Source organism: Aplysia californica, unplaced genomic scaffold (assembly GCF_000002075.1).
Source record: "Aplysia californica isolate F4 #8 unplaced genomic scaffold, AplCal3.0 scaffold00905, whole genome shotgun sequence".
Taxonomy (NCBI): domain Eukaryota; kingdom Metazoa; phylum Mollusca; class Gastropoda; order Aplysiida; family Aplysiidae; genus Aplysia; species Aplysia californica.
Genome location: NW_004798175.1, coordinates 131,507 through 151,950, shown reverse-complemented (window position 1 = coordinate 151,950; position 20,444 = coordinate 131,507). Strand labels below are relative to the sequence as shown.

General features: G+C 39.8%; 1 protein-coding gene across 1 annotated transcript; it reads left to right on the top strand.

The window, feature by feature from the left end:
* Window positions 1-916: 916 nt before the first annotated feature.
* On the top strand, window positions 917-10,016 carry LOC101852214 (lysosomal protective protein). Its single transcript, XM_005110527.3, has 2 exons — window positions 917-1,572; window positions 8,450-10,016. The coding sequence occupies exons 1-2, from the start codon at window positions 1,397-1,399 to the stop codon at window positions 9,654-9,656; spliced, it is 1,383 nt and encodes a 460-aa protein (XP_005110584.1). The 5' UTR covers window positions 917-1,396; the 3' UTR covers window positions 9,657-10,016.
* Window positions 10,017-20,444: the final 10,428 nt, after the last annotated feature.

The window sequence follows — 20,444 nt, the reverse complement described above, 5'->3', positions numbered from 1 at the left end:
CCAAGCCTACTCAAAATACTGCACGGGACCATACTTTGTCCGACGTTCGACACAGTTCTGCTCTATATTATGTTCATGTCTGAAGTTATCAGCTCTTACAACTGATTACAGGCACTTTTGTTATTCAATTTTTGACAATGAAATGATATTGGGGGCGTCAAACCTCGATTAAGTTACCTTTGGAAGTGCACAATCCTATCATCAGTCTGTTGGAAACGTCCTATAGCTCAAGTATCATTCTCAGCAAGATAAAGGCATAGCAACAGACCCGACACAATACGACCCTATTGCACACGTCAAAGATCAATGTAAAGTATAACACGCACACAAATCATAAAGGTGATTACCGAGCATGTCTAGTGGTACATCGTCGGTCTCCAACTCTAACCAAGTATCTACCAAATTAAGGTTAATCATGTGTTTCTTTCTGTTAATTCATGTTATTCAAACCTGTAATTTTTGTTGTTGTTGGTTTTTTTGGGGGGGTAAATGGTTTTACGGCAGTCGCAACTGCATCAGGTCATAAGAGCGTGCGAGACACCTTGAACATTTTCAGTTGGTAGTAAATTTTGAATTTTGCACGGGTGGCGGCCGAAGCCACTCTTATTGATTTTAGACCATCAAGGGATCTATAACGTGCGAAACTTGCACACGGGACCTTCGATATTTTTCGCCCTTGTCCGAGAAGGATAGGTGTAGATCTTTCCTACCAGAAGATCAGGGGTGTGGCTGAAAGAGAGCAGTAAGAAGGGGCCACCAAGTACATTGTAGCAGTAAAAAGGCTGCAGAAAGAGGCTGGAGCCCAGAGGAGAGGGCAAAGGGGGTGCGGGGTGGGGCCGGGGCAAAACGTGGAGACGAAAGCAGACGACAGAACTTTGTTAGAGGGCAGGAAAGGAGGTGAAAGGAGACAATTTTAGAGAATATAATTGTTCCGTCGCTACCCGGATTCGAACCCAGGACCTTTGAATGAGAGGCAAACACCAAGAGAGCCCCCTAAACCTGTAATTAAGATAGGGGGTACCAATTATAAGGTGAAGAAGAACAGTCAACTAAAGAATAATTTTTGAACGATTCCGGTGGACAACATGAAAGAAAAAATGTATAATAAAAAATCATATACATTTTTAGATAATCTTTTATCAAAATCGGTGTTCATTCACATTAGCGTTTACAGTCGGACACAAACGATATAATAGAGCTATACAAAACAGTTGTTCGCAGTGAGTAGGCGGTGTTAAAAAACAATAGATTGGATAACAGCGTTTGCGCGGTTATGGCCTACTTACATATCATGTACGCTTAGGTAATTTCAGTGAGGGATCTGGGTTGTGGATAATCGGCATTTCATTGTTGATGCTGCTTTGAGCAAGTAGAAGTTAGCAGCTAACAATTCAAAATGTTGGGGTGTGCCAAGGATTTGGTGATGCTTCTGACCGCTCTGGCGTCATCTCTTGTGTCCAGTGCGCCGTCCGGTGACCAGATAAAACACCTTCCTGGCCTCGCCCAGCAGCCAAAGTTTAAACAGTACTCCGGCTTCCTCGATGGTTTGGGGACCAAAAAGCTGCATTATTGGTGAGTTACGTAGATTATTGTTTTCTTTAATCTGCGTGTTTCTTTTTTACGCCCCCTTCGACACAATTTAGATAATTTAAGAGAACGAGATGAGAACCGGGCTCGGGTCTTTTATGTGCAACAATCAAGTGCCTGAGTTGTATAGAAATAGATATCTACCCCCCCCCCCCAAACAAAAAAAGCAATAACAAAATAAAGAAAAAAATATAAAAAAGAAAAGACCAGCCTAGAACAACAATTTTTGGGTGAAAATCAAAGTGAACGTTTCAATTCAGGAATATGTTTAATGCAGCATAAGACTTTGTATTGTAATTGTTTTGTAAAACTACTCTCGCTTTCTCGACGGTTATGGGACCAAATAGCTACACAATGGGTGAGTTCATTTATTACCAGCATTTAACTTCACTATCGGCACAAATGCGTGTGGTTAGAGGATGCCACTGCTAGCGCAAAATCCTATTTCTTTTCTTTCCTTTGTTATTATTTCTGAGATCATAAATCGTTTTCTTCAGACTTCTCTCTTGGTTTCAGCATTTTTAAAAAATTGTTATGCCTTACATGACTTATACCACTGTGACTACTATTCTCCAACTGGGTCTGTCAGGAGCTAGGCTCTTTCATATCGACAGATTTATGTTAAAATTGTCCAAACTACTTTCAGTGGGTCTCTGTAGCGAATTTGGTAAGCTAACCTTACGTTTCTCTTCCTTTTCCATTGACATAACACGAAAGGATATACACGTATTGTCAAACCGGAGGAACCTAGTGGAGACGATTGTGGAAAAGAACAGTGACCCTGTCCTCTCAAGCTGTAGCGAACGGTGTTTTTGTCATGTTAGGATTCAGGTTTACACAGCAAATTTTTTTTTTGTCGGGAGAAAGGAAGTCAGTCAGTTCGTTTCCGGCGGCTGTATCCACCAATCAACTGGTAGTTTGGAAACGACCCGACTAGACCTAGACCATACTTATTTCTCTGATGTGTTCCCTAGACTAATGTCTAGGGGCGGTTCTTCCACAGACTATAGAGCACTGTCGTGCGGTGTGGCCCAACATTATTTTTATGTTCCAGATCTTTAGCGCAATGCACACACAAAGAGAAAATAAAAGAATCCCGCTAAAAGCACAAAACAAATCGTTTATCCAAACAAGGTCCTTGCTGGTTTATTAACGGCCATAAAAGGCCGTACATATTACCAATTAATGCCCAAGTCAAGGCGCTTTAACTAAACATAATAAGATGTTCAGCAGTTCTAATCAGACCTCTATAAATCTCTCTTTGGGCTGGCCCATGCGATGACGACCCTCGTAGGGAGTTTGGCCGTAGACTCTACATTAATATTAATACGGGGGCACATCTCAAAATATGTGCTCTTGGCGATTTGTGCCGAAACAAAATCCACAGTAGGCAGTCTAAAAATAAACACAATAAGACTGTACACTTTATGCCCATAAAATGTGAGTCGTGGAGCAATCCAGCGGAGTGCTCAAGTGAATTGCGATTGGTTCATTGTCTTGCCACTATTTCCAAATTCAGGTCTTGCTCCGACATGCTGTGACCGTGAATTTGAGCGGGGTGAGCGTGGCATAGTTAGTTAGGTCAGGGTCACTTTTTGTTGAGTTGTGCCTTCGAACGGTGTTTTAGCGGAGTGGTGAAAGTGTTTCTACTCCAGTGTTCAGTGAACGAAACTGATTTTTAGCTAACAAATCTGTCTGCCTCCCTGAATATCAGTCGTAAGACGCACTGTGAAATTATCAGCTACGAGGGTAGAAAGGAAAAAAAAGGAATTTTCAATGAATTTTTTTGTGGATAGAATATTGACAGTTTGATGTCTTCTGCTTCATTGAAGGTTAAAATAAAAAACTATAATCGACTATAAATATTTTATTTTGATTTATTTTGGAGGTGTGTGTGGTTTGTTGTGAGCTTGGGTGACGAGATAAAGGAATTTGAACCTTGCTACTGTGTCGCTGTACGATTATTTTTAGAACCATTACCTCATTGCCACCTTTGCTTCAACCAAAGATTCTCCACTAGTGGAAAATCTTCGCTCCAACGTTCTTCATTCGCAACTATTTTTAGATTTTGACCCCTTTTCGGGCATGAATGAAAGGTCTGAAATGTAAACAACTCTGATTGGTAAAACGGAGTAAAAACGGTAACTTGTAGCTCACGTCAATCTTGGTTACGTAAACAGCTGACTGTGTGGGCGTGCCCTGCTAGCTGCTGTCGTCTGTTGATCTTTCAGTTTTACACTTGGATTGACTTTTTAAAAATCGTTTTTATTGTGCTTTAGAGCTTTTAAAAGATTAATTAACCTTCCTCTAGATCTCTCAGAGCGGACTCCTTACCAAGAGGCTACCTAGGCGGTCTATGTGCATGTCTGTGTATGTGTGTTGGTGTTTTTGTATGTGTGTGTATGTGTGTGTGCTCTTCTGTGTTTATGGTGCTATTGTAAACGTATAATCAGGTAGCGTAAACATGGCACGTAAGCAGACACGCGGCCTTCCGAGCGCGTGGTTTCGGTGATCGTTTCTTTGCTCTTTTGCTATAAAACTCCAACTGCTGAACACTTAGAAAGAGTTCAGGTTTTCTTCGTTATAATAGTGTATGTTTTTTTGGTATATCCGGGTATTTGGAGCTGGAGAATCGCCGTGGAAATGGAAGCCCCTCGCAGTCGGAATGCGAGGTTTTTTTCCCAAGTTCAAAATTGACACGCATTCATTCGAATGCTTAGCAGAAAGATTGATGATTAAATACCGTCTTTTCACTGGCGGAGAACTATACAGCTTTGAGCGTGATTTCCCGGGGCTATTATTTTGGCCTTTGGCATTATGATAGAAAACCTTGAAGAAAGGGTCTAAGTTTTCAAAGATCAATTTTAATACGAAATGTGTAAAAAATAAAACCGGCTAAAAAAGGTACCAATAGAAAGAAGTTCTTTTTCTATTAGAATAGAGTCATCGACATGGAATTATTTTGCATGAATCTTTCTGCGAAACTACCCGGAGCACTCAGTACACTACAGTATTGAGCAGACTGGCTCGCCGCGAAGGCTGGTGCAACGCGTCCGGGGCAACGCTCGGTGTTTTAATTGAAATAACGACAGATCATCGTGTTTGAGGCAATAAAATACTGATTTGTAATGATCTCACAGTCTTCAAAAATATTATACTTCAGTTCTATGAAATAGTGATTGTACTCTTTTAATGTAAAGACGTTTGGTGCACTTGGTACTCTTTTACCATCGTCAAACATGGGGTTGCAGCTAGTTAACGACTTCAGCAATATTAAAATTTTATTATTATGTTAAATTGAAACAGCTGCCATTCTCTTGAACATTGACTGAGAGGTAAACGAATGGTACCAAAATTCTCAAGAGACATAGTCATTTCATATGAAACAGATGAATGTGACATACAGCTACTTTGAAAATTTAGTGTCTGGTACCTAGTATAATGTTAACATTTTGTTGCATTTCAAGTGAAGTTTCTTTCTCCTTAAAATTGTGTTCGACTCATAAGTTTTTGTTTTCTATATAAATGAATAGTTTTCTACTTTTGTATGTTACCTTGTGGTGGCATAGCCTAGATAACTGCTAACTTTCAAGTCTCTATCTCAATTCTAAGACCCCCCCCCCCCCCCATTGCTTTTGAAACATGTTGCTCAACTTCGGAGGCCATTTTCTCCTTTTCGTGTTTCCTCACCTCTCACAATTAAAAGTTCTGTATTTTCGTCAAATATTGTCATTTTAACTTCATTCTTGATTTAAATTGTAGGGAATGGGTGATAGTTTTTGAAAATAATGTTAACTCAGTTTTGAAACTTCCTTCATATGACTGATATTGACCTTCAGGGACACAAATATAGTGTTTAGTTCTAGCAATCAAAGCGACAAAAAAAACCCGAATGAAATTAAAAGCATTAGGTCCTCACCAACCCAAAAATATTAAAATTATACATATATACACCATCACATTTACTATGGTCTTGTCTATCTCCAACCTGCAACTTTAAAATTGTGCACCTTGACTTTTTATTCCTACTTCCATCTTTTTTTTACAACCGTTCTCTTTAAATCCAAAGTAAGACCGGACTGAGTAACAAATAATGCGCTAGGTAGTAAGGAAGACATTTACCCGACAGGCCAGTCAGAGATACCATTTGTCACAAATCTTTATTCAAAAGTTAAAACGTGTGCATTCACTGCATGGGAAAACAAAATACAAAGCTAGAAAGAGAGTCTTTTAATTGTTTGTTCCGTTCCATTGACGTGAAAAATAATATCTCGTGCGTTGCTTTTGGTTGGGTAAAGCTATATCAGCAAATTTGCAAGTGAAACGACCGACGAAACGAAGTCTACAGGGCACTGCGTCCTCGGTATGGGGTTATAAACAGACAATTAATGAATTGGTTTTTAATCAAAACCATTTGTTAAAAAAAAAAGAGAAACAGCTGTGGTCCCATACAATTGGCATGTTCAAAACAGCCGTAGATGAAAAGAACAACATTATGTTTCTCAATAAAAGCAGGACAATAACTGTTCAGTACCTTTACTTAGCTTTAGTTTTTCGTTTAGTCAGAGTTTGATGGCACATAAATAGGTTACTCACACACTTACTCACACACACACACACACACTCTCTCTCTCTCTTTCTCTCTCTCTCACACACACACACACATACACACACACGCACACACACACTGATACACACTTAAATTATATTGCACTAGCTGGGTACCCCGTTCGATGTACGAACTTAATCGTCAAGTCATTGTGGGTTAAGTGCACACAACCTGTAAACGGGAGTCTTGAAATAATGTACTAAGAGGCAAGTGTATGATTTGTATGCCGAGGAGACCGACAGAACTCAGAGTGCAAGGAAAGTTTCTTATAGGTCATTTGCTCGCCTATGGCAGCAACTTCTCCCTTTCATCACAAACCTCAAGCCTGCGACAGACTTATGTTGGTACTGTCAGCAGAGGTCTGTTCAGCAGCAGCGATGTGTGAATCTCCCTTTAGAGAAAAAAAGTCAAGCTGCTAGAGAAAATTTATGCTCCGTCACTTAGAGGACGCTAAAGCAGAAAGATCCCTCTACAACTCAGCAATAGAGGAAGCTAGAAGAGATATGCCCCCAGACATGCTTTTGAAGGTAAAAGACTGTGTGAATTCATCAATGTGTGCGAGGGTAAGCTTTGTGGGATTGTCTTTACTGGAGAAATTTTCTGTACTGGAGAGAGAGACAGAGAGACAGAGAGACAGAGAGAGACTGGTGAGAGAAAAAGAGAGAAAGAGGATTACTATAGGAGCAGTGCGCTTCATACGTTCTTGTATTATTGTACAGCGCATTGAGCACTTCCTTGTGGAGATGCGCTATATAAATTCAATTTATTATTATACTACTTGATTATAATAATACTTCCCCTGATCTCCAAAGAAATCTTCTGTTGTTTTTTGTGATCTTGTTATGAATGTTTGTTGTGATTGTTTACTTTGATTAATTTTAAAATCCCATTTGAGTACTAAATAAATTTCAACCTCATTTGCAGACAGGACATCTGATCAATCTCCGATAGTGTGATAGAACACGCTTGTGAGCCTTGGAAAACCTCCAAACAATAGGGAGGATCCTTCGAAGGATTTGAACCCCAATGGCTTAAACATAAAGTAACTGGTATGCCCATGCTTATTTAGTTGAGACAAAAGCATGTAGCCTCACAATTCTTACAACACAGACCTAGTCTGAGATCATACACAGCAGTATGTACGTTAACATTCACTCCGATATAAGAGTTTTAAAAATGTTTAAAAAAATACTTATTAGGTCTATATAAAAAATGACCAGCAGAGATAAAATAATGATAATTTAGTTTTAAACTGTTCATTTCAAATCAATAACTTTATTGACTCTACTGAAAAAAACCCTCTTCTTGTAGATTTCTGTTGAATGTGCGGTAAGCGTTTGGATAGACGCAATGCGGGCCTGGATTCTGCAAACTACTATTTTACAACAAGTAGATGAAAATGGTACTATGTTTCAACAAATTCACCCAGAATCTCAAAAATTTGCATTGCAAATGAAAGGAGAAGTGTTGAAGGACCATAAGACATAGGATAATATCTGTATGAAGTAAGACACACGTATATTTGAAGCAGAAACAAAGGTGAAACTTTAGAGCCGTTTTTCTCAAAACTTTGTTTCCGTACCCTGCCTTACAAAATCACCCATATCTCAAAAACTACTGAAGATATCTTCAAAATTTAAAAAGCACATTGTTCAGAAATGAATTCTGTACAAGAAAATGCCAAAAAACGGGATTTTTCAAAATGCGACATGTGGTCCCTTTCACCAGGCACACACACATATGTCTTGAACACTGCATTCAACTGCATATGCTAGAACTCTGTGTGAACGAAACAAAGCATTTTGAAAAAATTGGGGAAAGCAGTTTGCGTGGATTTTTCAAAGTTAGGTCCTAGCCACATGGATGCTGTGGACGGCCGCAAAGTTTCAAAGGTGTGGGTTGGGTAATAAGGGAGGAGTTTGTGCACAAAGCCTCCCAAGTACACTTTATATATATATATATATATATATATATATATATATATATATATATATATATATATATATATATATATATATATATATATAGATAATTATTTCAATTTAAATAAGTCTAAATGATTGGAAATGTTACTAGAGAGTAACATACCCCCCCCAAAAAAAAAGGGGGGGGGGGGGAGGTTCAGACAACAGATGTTTATAAGGGGGAAAGGGAGCTTACCACACCAGAGCATCTGATGCAAACGCAGATATTTATGGTAAAAGAGGAAAACAAAGGGGGAAAACAATGATTCACTTTTTCTTTACCCCTCAGGTTTGTGGAGTCTCAGAATGACCCGGCTAACGACCCACTTGTGCTGTGGCTTAACGGAGGTCCCGGCTGTAGCTCTCTGATTGGTCTGCTCACGGAGAACGGTCCGTTTACCGTACAGCCGGACGGCAAAACGCTACAGCCAAACCCTTTCAGCTGGAACACTTTGACCAATGTTCTCTACTTAGAGGCCCCAGCCGGGGTGGGCTACTCCTACTCCAAGGACAAAAACTATACCACAAACGACGACGACACTTCTTTGAATAACCTGGTGGCCATGATCGGTTTCTTCAAGAAGTTCCCGGAATACCACAAGAACGATTTTTATATCACTGGTGAGAGTTATGGAGGAATCTACGTGCCGACATTGGCGTATAGAGTGGCTTTGAACAAATCCATGAATCTAAAAGGATTTGCAGTTGGCAACGGGGTTACTGATAACAAGATGGGTTTTAACTCTTTTGTTCATCTCTCCTACTATCATGGTATGGTAGGGCCTGAAATTTGGGCAAAGGCTCTGCAAGATTGTTGCAAGGATATTCCTATCGACAAGTGTGATTTTCAAGAACAAAAGAAGCACTCGAAGTGTCACGAAGACGTCTATCAAATCTTCGGGGCACTTTCCGAGAGCGGGATAAACCCGTACAACATATATGCTGATTGTGCGGGCGGCGTGACACAAATGAATCAGCTAATCAAAAAGTCGAGACCGGCAGGGTGGCCACTTCTCAGTGAGATGGACATTACTACAGTCGACAGCGGCATACCTTGCGAGAACGACACAGCACTAATTACCTACATGAACACGCCTGACGTGCGGGAAGCTCTCCACATCCCGTCAACTCTTCCAGATTGGGATGTTTGCAGCAACTTGGATTATACACCTCTATATAAAACGATGAAGACCTTCTACAAGAAGCTGACTGTCTCCGGAGAGTTTCGCGTCATGGTATACAACGGAGACGCAGATATGATGTGCAATTATCTCGGAGACGAGTGGTTTGTGGACTCGTTGGGGCTCGGCAGAGTCGGTTACCGGAAGCGTTGGTTGTACACTGCGGCGGACGGCACACAGCAGGCTGGTGGCTTTAGACAGGACTACAAATCTAACGTCCGTTATCTCACTGTGCTGGGCGCAGGTCATATGGTACCAACAGACCGACCAAGACAGGCCCTGGAAATGTTTGTAAGCTATATAAAAAACAACTGAATTAGTTTTTGGATACCGTCGACCTTCTTGGAAAGACGTTGCAAAAAGTAGACGTCATTTGGCCTGTCATCTCAATAATATCGCATTACGTCGGCAAGCTATTCAACTTTTCTTACCCTAATATTCTAAAATTTTAGAAAATTGCAGTTTCTTAATCAATTGTATTGTTTAAATGAGCTAGAGAAACGTTTTCTAAAAAGCAGGAAAAAGTAGCCTACATAGTGTAGGTACCATTCTTAATACTAAGAAACAATTTCAATCTATCTCGGAAAAAAAGGATGCTGTCTGGGCTTTTACAGTGGATGTCTCGCATTCAACGAGGTTGCCGGGACCGGCTAGTTGTCCTCGTTGGATCCTACCTCTCGTTGAACGTGACTAAGGCTAAAGTAAAGAAAGAAGACAAGTTGTATATTACACGATGTACCGATACCAGTAATTAAAACAGTTGTTCCCCCTGATGATTAAAAATCTCAAAAAAGCACAAGTGTGCGCGTGTTTGAGCTGTGTTCTGACTGTCATTTCTGAATTTAATAATTTTTTTCCGGAACATTTCTCATGAGGAAACACCCTCTCACTGCCTAGATCTAAATAAAGTAAAGGCGGGAGCTTGGATTTTCTGATCAGGGGAAGATAAGAAAATTGAAAAAAAACCTGAAGGTCTCGATCTACACCTACCCATCCAGAGTTCATCCAGTTTCGCACAGCCAGTATCGTGTTCCCACCCACCCCCTCCAATCCCTACCGTAGGCTAACCCTCGTCCATCCTCTTGGCTTTGGGGCCCATATTATGAGGCACACTAGGATCTAGCAATACACTGAGTTAGGAATCGAAGATGGGCCTTGTTCTTCGGGTGAGATGGAGAAAAAGGAGAAAAATTATTCGCTTTTGGGGCCGCTAATTGCTTTTATTTGGTTATCGCAACCTCGTTGAAGGCGACTTCAGTCTGTTTACAACCTCGTTGGAGCCGACGTACATTTACAAAAAGATATAGAGGAAAAAATCGGGGACTAAGGATTGCCTCGTTGGAGCCGACTTCTCGTCGAATGTGACCTCGTTTACTCACTGTATAACGATTTTTAAATTTTAGTAAGAGTTTAACGATACTTGCAACATAATAAGGTCATATAAGTGCCGAAGAATAGTTGTATTACAAGAGGGTAACATACATTAAAAAGGAGAGAAAAGATGATAGATGTTTGATTGGAAAGAAGGATTGAATAGCTTGCTCATGAAATAGCTTTCCAAACACATGAACATCATCAGTGTGCTGATACTGATAATAATAAACAAGAAACACTTTTCACTAGACCTAGTCCAGTTTTTATTTTAGTAATTTTTTCTCCTTTATTTCACATTAAATTTCATCTGACATCATGTGCAGTCTGTGTCAACTGGTAAAACTATTAATAGGTATAAGAAATAAAGACACAAAGGAGATAGATAGATAGATAGATAGATAGATAGATAGATAGATAGATAGATAGATAGATGGATAGATAGAGAGATAGATAGAGAGAGAGTGAGAGAGTGAAAGAGAGGAAGAAAGAAGGAGACGGAGAGAAAGAAGAAATAAATAATAGGGAACAAAGAGGGAACAAATGAGAGAAGGGCAGTTAGAAAGATAAAGGAAGAGACTGAGACAAAGAAGGAAGGAATGAGACATAGAAAAGGAAAGAGAAAGACAGAAAAAGAAAGAGAGACACGGAGAGAGATAGATAGATAGACAGATAGATAGATAGATAGATAGATAGATAGATAGATAGATAGATAGATAGATAGATAGATAGATAAAGAGAGAGAGAGAGAGAGAGAGAGAGAGAGAGAGAGAGAGAGAAAGAGAGAGGGAGAGGAAGAGAGAGAAAGAGGGGGGAGAAAGAGAAAGAGAGAGGTGGAGAAGAAAGAGAGGAATAGAGAGAGAGGGAGAGGGACAGAGAGAGAGAGAGAGAGAGAGAGAGAGAGAGAGAGAGAGAGAGAGAGAGAGAGAGAGAGAGAGAGAGAGAGTATGGGGGGGGGGGGGGGTTATTACCCATCTGGGCCAACATGGGTTGTTCTAATATCCGTGCAGAAAATTGGATTAGCTTGATAAGATACCATCCATAAACCTAGCATCTGCGTTTGTTGCCATTTCTTTGGTCCAAAATTTGTGCCAAGAGTTGGCATAAAAAATGGCAAAAGTTGCCATTAATGTTCAAACTTTCAACTCTTTGTGACGACGTATATAGCGATATGTTGATAGGGGTAACTTAATTCAAAGCACCAGAATTTCTTGAGCTCTGTTTTAAGCATCCAGAATTTGTAGCCACACAGAGTGTAAGTTAGTTTTAGTAAGGTATTACTACGCTCACAACTGCATAAGGTCATAAGAGCTCTAAGGGGTGGATGTCAACAGAGAAGTCCAAACGGGGAATCAGGCTTGCTCTGCTCACCTGTCTATCCCCAACAGTACAAAGTCGTCTGCTTCGACTATTAAGGCACCCAGGAAATAACAGTTCACAAGAGAATGACAAACCTACAAAAGAAGTAGAGGAAAAAATAACGATAGTAAGGATGAGGAAGGAAAAAGCAGCAGTTCCCCCTATGTTGTTCCGGCACAGTATGAGTTTGAGCATGACATTGATAAATCAGCCCATTTACAATTTTACTATGCATAAGAACAATTTATATACCCCCTTTGGGAATGGCCTAAAGACACTTCAGTCTGTAGCATAGAGTGTAAAAACGTGAAAAATAAAGGTTTCGCAACAGAATGAAATCAAAATTAGAACAGCACATAAACAACTACAAAAATTAACAAAAAAGGGCGTGTGTCCACCTATCCAAAGATGGATGTTTCAACCCTGAACATGTGTAACTCAAGTACAGGATATTACATGTAAATTATGGAATGACACCCACGGGGTCTGCCAGTGTCACTTTTCGGTTTTGGTGGAGACACGCTCTAACATAACCAAAGAGGTTATAAATTATAAGGTTATAATAGTAATAGAGGTCGCAGCTGTGACGTCACCCACGTAAACTAACTATGGGTGTGCGGGCCCACTCAGCTCGCTTTGTCGCCATTTTTGAGAGGATTAGAAACAGGGAGACAAAGTGAGTAGGGGAGTTTGTTAAGAAAAAGGACAATTTCATACTTACAAAATGGGTTGCTTTATGTCATGTTGTCTACACTCTCCTTCTACAGATGCAAAACCTAGCTTTTCATAGAATATGAAGGGGGTTAAGACTGGGTTAATTATTTAATATACTAATTCGGTAGTGTCTCAAAATGAGCACTTAATTGTAGGCTGGGATACGGTAAATCACTCATTTTATGGATCCAGGGCACACACCCAAAGAGCGTTGTTTAATATTGGGTACAAATAATTATATATATACTGACAACGTTTTAAATGCAACATTAAATAGCCGGTTTATCTTAAACGTTCACATTTTCTAAAATTGGCGGTGATTCAGATAGACTATGGTGTTCGGCTACAAAACACCCCATCTTCCATGAACCCCTGCTGCTGCTGTTGCACACAATATTATGCTCTTTGGCATCTATTCCGCAAATGAGACAGAATATTACGCCGGTCTTATTGGTGGAAAGTTACGCCTGGTTGGATACTTTATTATTCTCTCATCTCTACAACATCGACAGTGGTTCTTTTCCGTTCAGCCAGCCTTGAATGTGAGCTAGAGTTGCAGACGAAGCTTCCAGCAGCTTCTCAGTCACGTTCCTGATTCCAGAGGGCCGATACGAGCGCATTGTAGTGGCCAGCTGTGCTACATACTATTTGAGCGACGCACAGTAAAAGCAAACAAAATAACAAGATAAAGTAAAAGATTTCAATAAAATTATGTTTTTTATTTTAACAAGTGATCATCAAGCCCATTTCATTAATTAAAAAAAAATTTACTCACCCATGATCTCACCTTGTAAAAGACATTTTTGCATTATTTGGAGATTATCAGGCTCATCATGTAACGGTAAACAATCACCAAAAAAAAATCCCTATGAGTAAATTTTAGCCATAGCCAAATCACATGACAAAGAAATCAACGTCAAAAGATTCGCAGAGTATCATTAAACCGTAATAACGTAATTGAAAAGTGTCGCTGTGCACCGACTGGCCTTTTATTCCTCTCCGGAATGGCGGCACATCCCTCACGCTTGACACTCGTGACGTCACAGCTAAGACCTCTAGTTCTTTTTATAACCTCTTTCAACATAACACATTAAACAATTCATACATTAATAAAAATAGGAACAACATCAAATTAAATGACATTATGCTATATAAACACACACAAAAAAACACAACACATTAGACCAATAACAAGAACAAACCAAAGAGGGAAAAATAACAGAGAAACAGCAAAAGAGTAGTATTAATGTACTTAATTAAATTCTTCTCATGAAAATAAAAAATCAATGTGGTGTCAACAAGTCAACAAGTGAGAAAGAGACGAAGTGAAGCGAAAGTGAAAATAAACTTTCTTTCTAAAAGTAAAAAGGTTCGTTTCTTTTTTTTAAATGTCTATTCTACGGGGTTTTAATACATTTTTTAAAATTCCCCGGTGGTGGAGGGTTTTTTGGGTTGTATTTTTTTGCAAAAATTGCGGCCGCAGCCGCAACAAACGCAGAAGCTAGAGAAACTTTCTTTTTAGTGCAAGGCAAAAAGCGAGACTACTACTTCTACTACATGTACATCACATATGCTGATGATCCCAAGTAGAAACCTCGGAATTTACACAAAAATACTAGACATTCAGTATAAAATATAATGTGTCTGTCACAACTGTTCTCCTAATACCCCCCTCACTTGTTAAAAACTTAGCACTTGCATTCATTTGCATAGCCATTGATCATATAACGTTCAAAAAGACATCAAAGATGTTAATGGAAGCATTCAAAATGAGACGGTAACTTAGAGGATCATTTTAAAAAAATTAGAACATGCCAATAAACGGAAACATATGTGTACTATTATGTACATAAAATAACGTTACCATGTCTGTGGAGAAACTTTTTTTGTATAAAGAATATAACAATTAAAAAACTGAAAGCATAATAAAACTCATACAGTATAACTCGGATAGCTCGAATTCGTCGGGACCGGCCTCGGTAGTTCGAGGGATCCGTAGTTCGAGGGATACGTGAACAGTGTTATGACATCGGCTGTGTCTGAGAATCAAGGGAAGCAACAAAGATTGGGTCGGAACAGCGATTTTTCTTTTTTCGGCAATTGTCCTAGATCAGATAGGTTAGATCTAGACTATGCGTATTTACTTCAATTTGAAATTTGAGAGAATTTGAAATAGACAGATTGAGAATGAGAAACACGATGAGCAACGCTTTTGAGTTCGATCAGTAATGAGTCTACCGGTACCACAGACAGTTTAATTGCGCCAGTCAGTGTGACCAGTCGTTAGTCTGTATTAATACTAGTAATACTAATCAAACGGTGCCTTTTCAAATTTTTCAAAACTTAAGGGGGGGGGGGGGGCGGCTTACACCTGCAGGCTATATCGCTTATTACTGGACCAAATTTTACCAAATTTCACACATATAACAAGCAGAGTAAGGAGTCTGAAAACCCGCAATCAAATTTGAGAAAAAAATTTCGTTTCCATGGATAAGGCGGCCATATTGGATTTAGTTGACATGCCTTACGCAAACATTAGATCTAAAAATTTGTCTGTTGTTTTTTTCGTAAACGAATTAGAAAACTTTTAATGAATTTTTCCCAGAGGTAGCATTGAATTTTGCAAAACATCCGTGAAAATCCACACTCCAGACACCACAAACAAAAATCTATTCCATACATCAAAAATTCAAAGGACAAATTTTTAATATTACATCTTCTCTTCACTCTGTGAAGATTTCCCGAAGATTTAATGAAAAATGGTGGAGTTATTCCAAAAAGTATAGAGAAAAGTCGCGTTTTGTGAAAACAGCCGATAAAGAAAAATAAAATATTGACTTTAGGGGGAAATGGTGGCGACAAACATGCCCGGTATGGGGAAAAATGCGGTGTTTGAGGGTTCTCGTGCGATGAAACAGTTGTAGGAGAGACTGGAGAAGCTAAAAATGCCTACAACTCAAAGTCCATAATTTTGAACAGAATCGGGACTTTGAGGGTGTAGCCTCCCCCCCCCCCCCTCCCTTAAACTTAAACAGTCTGACAAATAAGCATATATTGCAACAGTAAATCAACAACGTGATGACGAAACAATGCAGCCTTACTTTGCCTCTCCCACCAATAGCGCAGTCTTTTGCAAAGAGGGGTGGGGCGGCCGATCGTGTGATGCACAACCCCTCCTCTCGCCGACTCCACACAAGCCTACCTAGGCCTATGGGACCTAGAAACGCGCAGAAGGCACGGGTGTCGAGCAGCGCGCTGAAAAATCACAGCTAGCTGTTTCTGTGGAAAAGGGAGGGGGGCAGGCGCGGTTTGTCCATAGAGCACGGTCGTGCAGTGCCGCCCAAAATGTTTTAATGTTCTATGACGTAAAGCACCCACAATAATAAAAATAAAAGACGCCAAAAACAAACACTAGCCAAATATTATATCAAAACAAGGCCCTCACTGGCGCCGTAACTGTCATTTCTATTCTATACCGCCGTAAAACACCTACTATGCCATGCCCAAGTTCATGCGCTGTATCTAAACATAACAAGATAGTCAACAGTGGAAACCTGACCTATAAATCATTCTTTCGGATAACCCAAGCGATGACGACACTTGTAGAGAGTTTGGCGGTACATTAATATTAATAAGACGTCACATCTCAAATGTGCTCCTGCCGAATAGCGCCGAAACATAGCCCACAGTAGGCAATCTAATCTAAAAACAAACGCCATAGACTGTGCACTATTCCATGCCAAAAATATGTGGGCTCCGGAGCAATCCAGCGGAGTGCTCAAGTGAATTGTGATTGGTTCATTGTCTTTTCGCTATTTTAAATGACTCTGTGACCGTGAACCTGAGGGAGGTGAACGTGACATACTTAAGTCGCCGTCCTATGAGTTGTGCTTTTGAACGGTTTTGTAGTGGAGTGGTGAAATGTATTACTTGAGTGTTCAGTTCTAATTAATCTAATGCAGGACGAATGAAATTGACGTTTAGCTAACAAACAGATTAAATTCTAGAATCAAAGCCACAAGTAAAAAGAATGAAAATAAAAGCTCAAGGTCTTCCTTCACCAACCCAATGATCCTAAAATTATACACCATCCCATTTACTCTGCCCTTGATTATCTTCAGCCTCAGATATCTTAATTGTGCACGCCCACTTTTTAGACCCACGAGCCGCCCCTGGGGGGGGGGGGGGTGTATTTTACCGACCTTGCCTTTTTCCGTTTTTGAAAAAAAATAATTAGGCCTATTACTATTATTATTTTGTCTCAAGTGACATTGGCTTGACATCTCTACGGCGGCGTAATTAGTTCAACTATTCGGTGTTTGTGTTAGAGCTTCGCGTAAATGTTTTTTTACAAATAATATTTAAAGAAGAAGGAAAAATGGGACTGCAGGCACAGTTTGACGGATGCATGAGTAGCTCTATCTGTGATATACTGTATATAACATTTTTTTTTCACAACACGAAAAGGCAATAAAAGTCACTCAACATCTGTTGCAAATACTGACTAGACTGATACAAAAACATTTGTGTTTAACACTTTTTCATTCTCCCTGGGTGTAGAGGGCACACAACTTTTATCCCCACACATACCAGGATACAGATGGGGGTATGTATTAAATATTAGTGCTGCCGTAAGCAGGCAAAACGCCTTTAAAAAAATTGATAGCAGTTTCGAGATGAAGATGTTTTACATCAGAGTAACCAAAAAAAAAAAGGCATTCTTCCGAAATATGAATTCTAATTTATTCAAAAACTAGATCTAGTCTCAGTTTCACTTTGCTTTGGAGTTGGGTTTTTTTCGCACAAGTAGTAGGGTAACTGATCTGGCATTCGATTAAAAGCAAATAAAAATATTTAGCGCCAAAAACTAAAAAAAGGCGTTTTGTTAGCTTACAGCAGAGTACTAGATCTATACCTGCATCTCGGCAAAAATACTCCAACCACTAGGAAATTTTCAACATATTGAAAAAATTGAACATGATGACCGCATGTTCACGAAAAAGGAATTAGAAACGGAATTGAAAACATAACATCTAACACATTGTCATTCATCACCTGAACTCTCATCATGGTGTTAGTGTAAAGCAGCACTCATGCCAGGTCAACTCGACATTTAAAAAAAAATACTCCAATTGTTGTAAATAAACTTATTTTCGACCCCAAAGGCCACACAAACCATTCAGTAAGGAAATTATAACTTTAACAAGTGCTCACTCATATCAAAATGGAGATCATTGCTACATTTTTGTTGCTATACCACACCGTTGCCTATCGACGCCCCTTGGTATTAAAAAGTAAAGGGACGGCTTCTTACCGTCGCCGATCGGCATCCGTGGGTAATAGTGTTTAGCCCGAAGGAAAACCAACATAACATTTTCTTCACGAGTAATCTTGTAAAGTATTATATATAAATATATACATGTCACCAATGCATCATATCAAACATACACTCAACCTTCAATCTGAAAAACTGACCACATGAAACATTCTTGTTTTAAGTAAGCTTTTGACTGCACTTGCAACAAATAAGGGCTTAATAATATGACTGCCAAAGATTAGGTAGGTATTACAAGTGAGTAACAAACACAAAAAAGGAGAGGAGATAGGAACAATAGGTGCTTGATAGGAAAGGATCAAACCACACCAGAGCAACCGCCAACTGCCCACGCAACATTTTTTATCACATCCTCATCAAATTCTTATTACAAGTATTACGAAATAATAATATAGTGTTACAGGTACATCATTTCCAGGGGCATATGAGGACAACAGTGAGCGGTTGGCGGGGGCTCTGGTGAGCTTTGCTCCTTCTTAAAATTAAAAAAAAATAAAATTATGTAGGTGTTTTGATACCCTCACTGACACTATTTAGATTATATAGGAGGAAGACTTCCAACCCTGCCTGCCACAGCCAACCTGGATTGAGAGGGATACATGTGTACAACATTCCAACAGAAAGACATAAGATACTAGATAAAAATTTCTCCCCACTCGCGAATCGAACTCGAGTCTCCAGCGTGCAACAGCAAATTGCCTAACCACTTTGCCACAGACGCTAGTCTTTGCTCTGTCTTTCCTATCAAATATCAATCAGGGGCTCATGTGTTCTAGACTAGACGGTCAGAGTATAAGAACGTTTAGAGGCTCTAGAGGCACGGTGTTTGCCTTTCATTCAATAGGTCCTGGGCTCGAAAGCCGACAGCGGCAGAAAGTATTCTTCTCTAAAATGTTCTTCCTTCACATACTTTCCTGTTCTCTCACCATGTTCTGTCGTCTGCTTTCGTGTCCACTTTCTGCCCCCACCCCTCACCTCATTTGTCCCCTCCTCTGGGCTCCTGACTTGACTCTTTCAGCAGCCTTTCTACTGCTACTCCTTGGCTCATTCTTACTGCTGTCTTTCAGCCACACCCCTGATCTTAGGGTAGGTAAGACCGAACACCTAGCCTTCTCAGATAAGGGCCAAAAATCTTGGATGTCCCATGTGCAAGTTGCGCAAGTTTAAGATCCCCTGGTGGTTCAAAGTCCATAAGAGTAGGCTTCGGCCGCCCCCCAGGCAAAATTCAAAATTAATTCCCACCAAACTGAAAAAGTTTAAGGTGTCTCGCGTGCTCATATGACCTTACACAGTCGAGAGCCCAGTAAAACACTTACCAAACAAAAACCAAACAAAAACAGAATTTTAAAATGTTAAAAGAAACATCCTCCTTGTTGTCTTTGTATGTTACTACTTATTAACACCTCTAATCCTTGGCATTCATAAGACGTAATTGTGTTGCAGTAAAACTAGTATGAAAATTAAACTAAAAAAGGAGGAAAGCAATACTTTGTGCAGTCCAGTTCAGATGATTCAAACACGGAAAACTCCAATTCACAGATAGCTCAAACAATATGCCATCTCCCAACTGAACCACTATATTATTTTCTTCATACTGGCAACCTAGTTTTCTCACAAACACCTAAACATAGTAAATGTCAAACAGCTCATCTGATAAAAGCCCGGTCAAATTTTTCCTCACAAACCAAAAACTTCTTTGAATCTAGCCATGTGACGGTGGGTGCCTTATTGTGGGGTATGATCAAAGACAGACAAGGTGATGCTGCACTGGGCTGTATGGTGTGCGAATTAAGTGTGTGTTTGTGTGCAAGGCATATCTGGGTCGTTTTTTTTGGTTTGTTTTTTAAACATATACATTTTTACACCCCCATCAACACAGTTTGACGGCTTCTGACTCTGCTTGTCAGGGCCACCATAGCCGAGAAGGATACCACAACCTCCCAGCAAATTGTGTGTGTGTCTGTGTGGTTGTTTAAACATGAAGGTATGGATCAGGAAGTGATTACACAAGATGGGCGGTGGTTGTCCTCAGACCAGTATTGGTAACATCACCATGATTTTGATCTGACGTAAGATCACTTTTTCAATTCGGCCTAAACGGTTGAAAGGCTCATACGCATCGCTCTCTTCCTCTGTCTTGCTTTGACACTGAAGAAGGCGCAACCTGTCGATTCATTCTTCTATGCTTTTACTTTTACTGATACTGGGTACTTTTCATAACGGCAGAGATTTGCTTTCCAACTACTGAACCTCACAAATACTTGCCTTGATTTTGTTCAATAGTATATTTTCCCCTTATTTTTCCTTACCGCAGTTTACTCGAA

Coding starts and splice junctions, on each gene's coding strand:
- LOC101852214 (XM_005110527.3), top strand. CDS start 1,397: ATGTTGGGGTGTGCCAAGGATTTGGTGATGCTTCTGACCGCTCTGGCG. Junction 1,573..8,449: donor ACCAAAAAGCTGCATTATTG/GTGAGTTACGTA, acceptor TTTACCCCTCAG/GTTTGTGGAGTCTCAGAATG.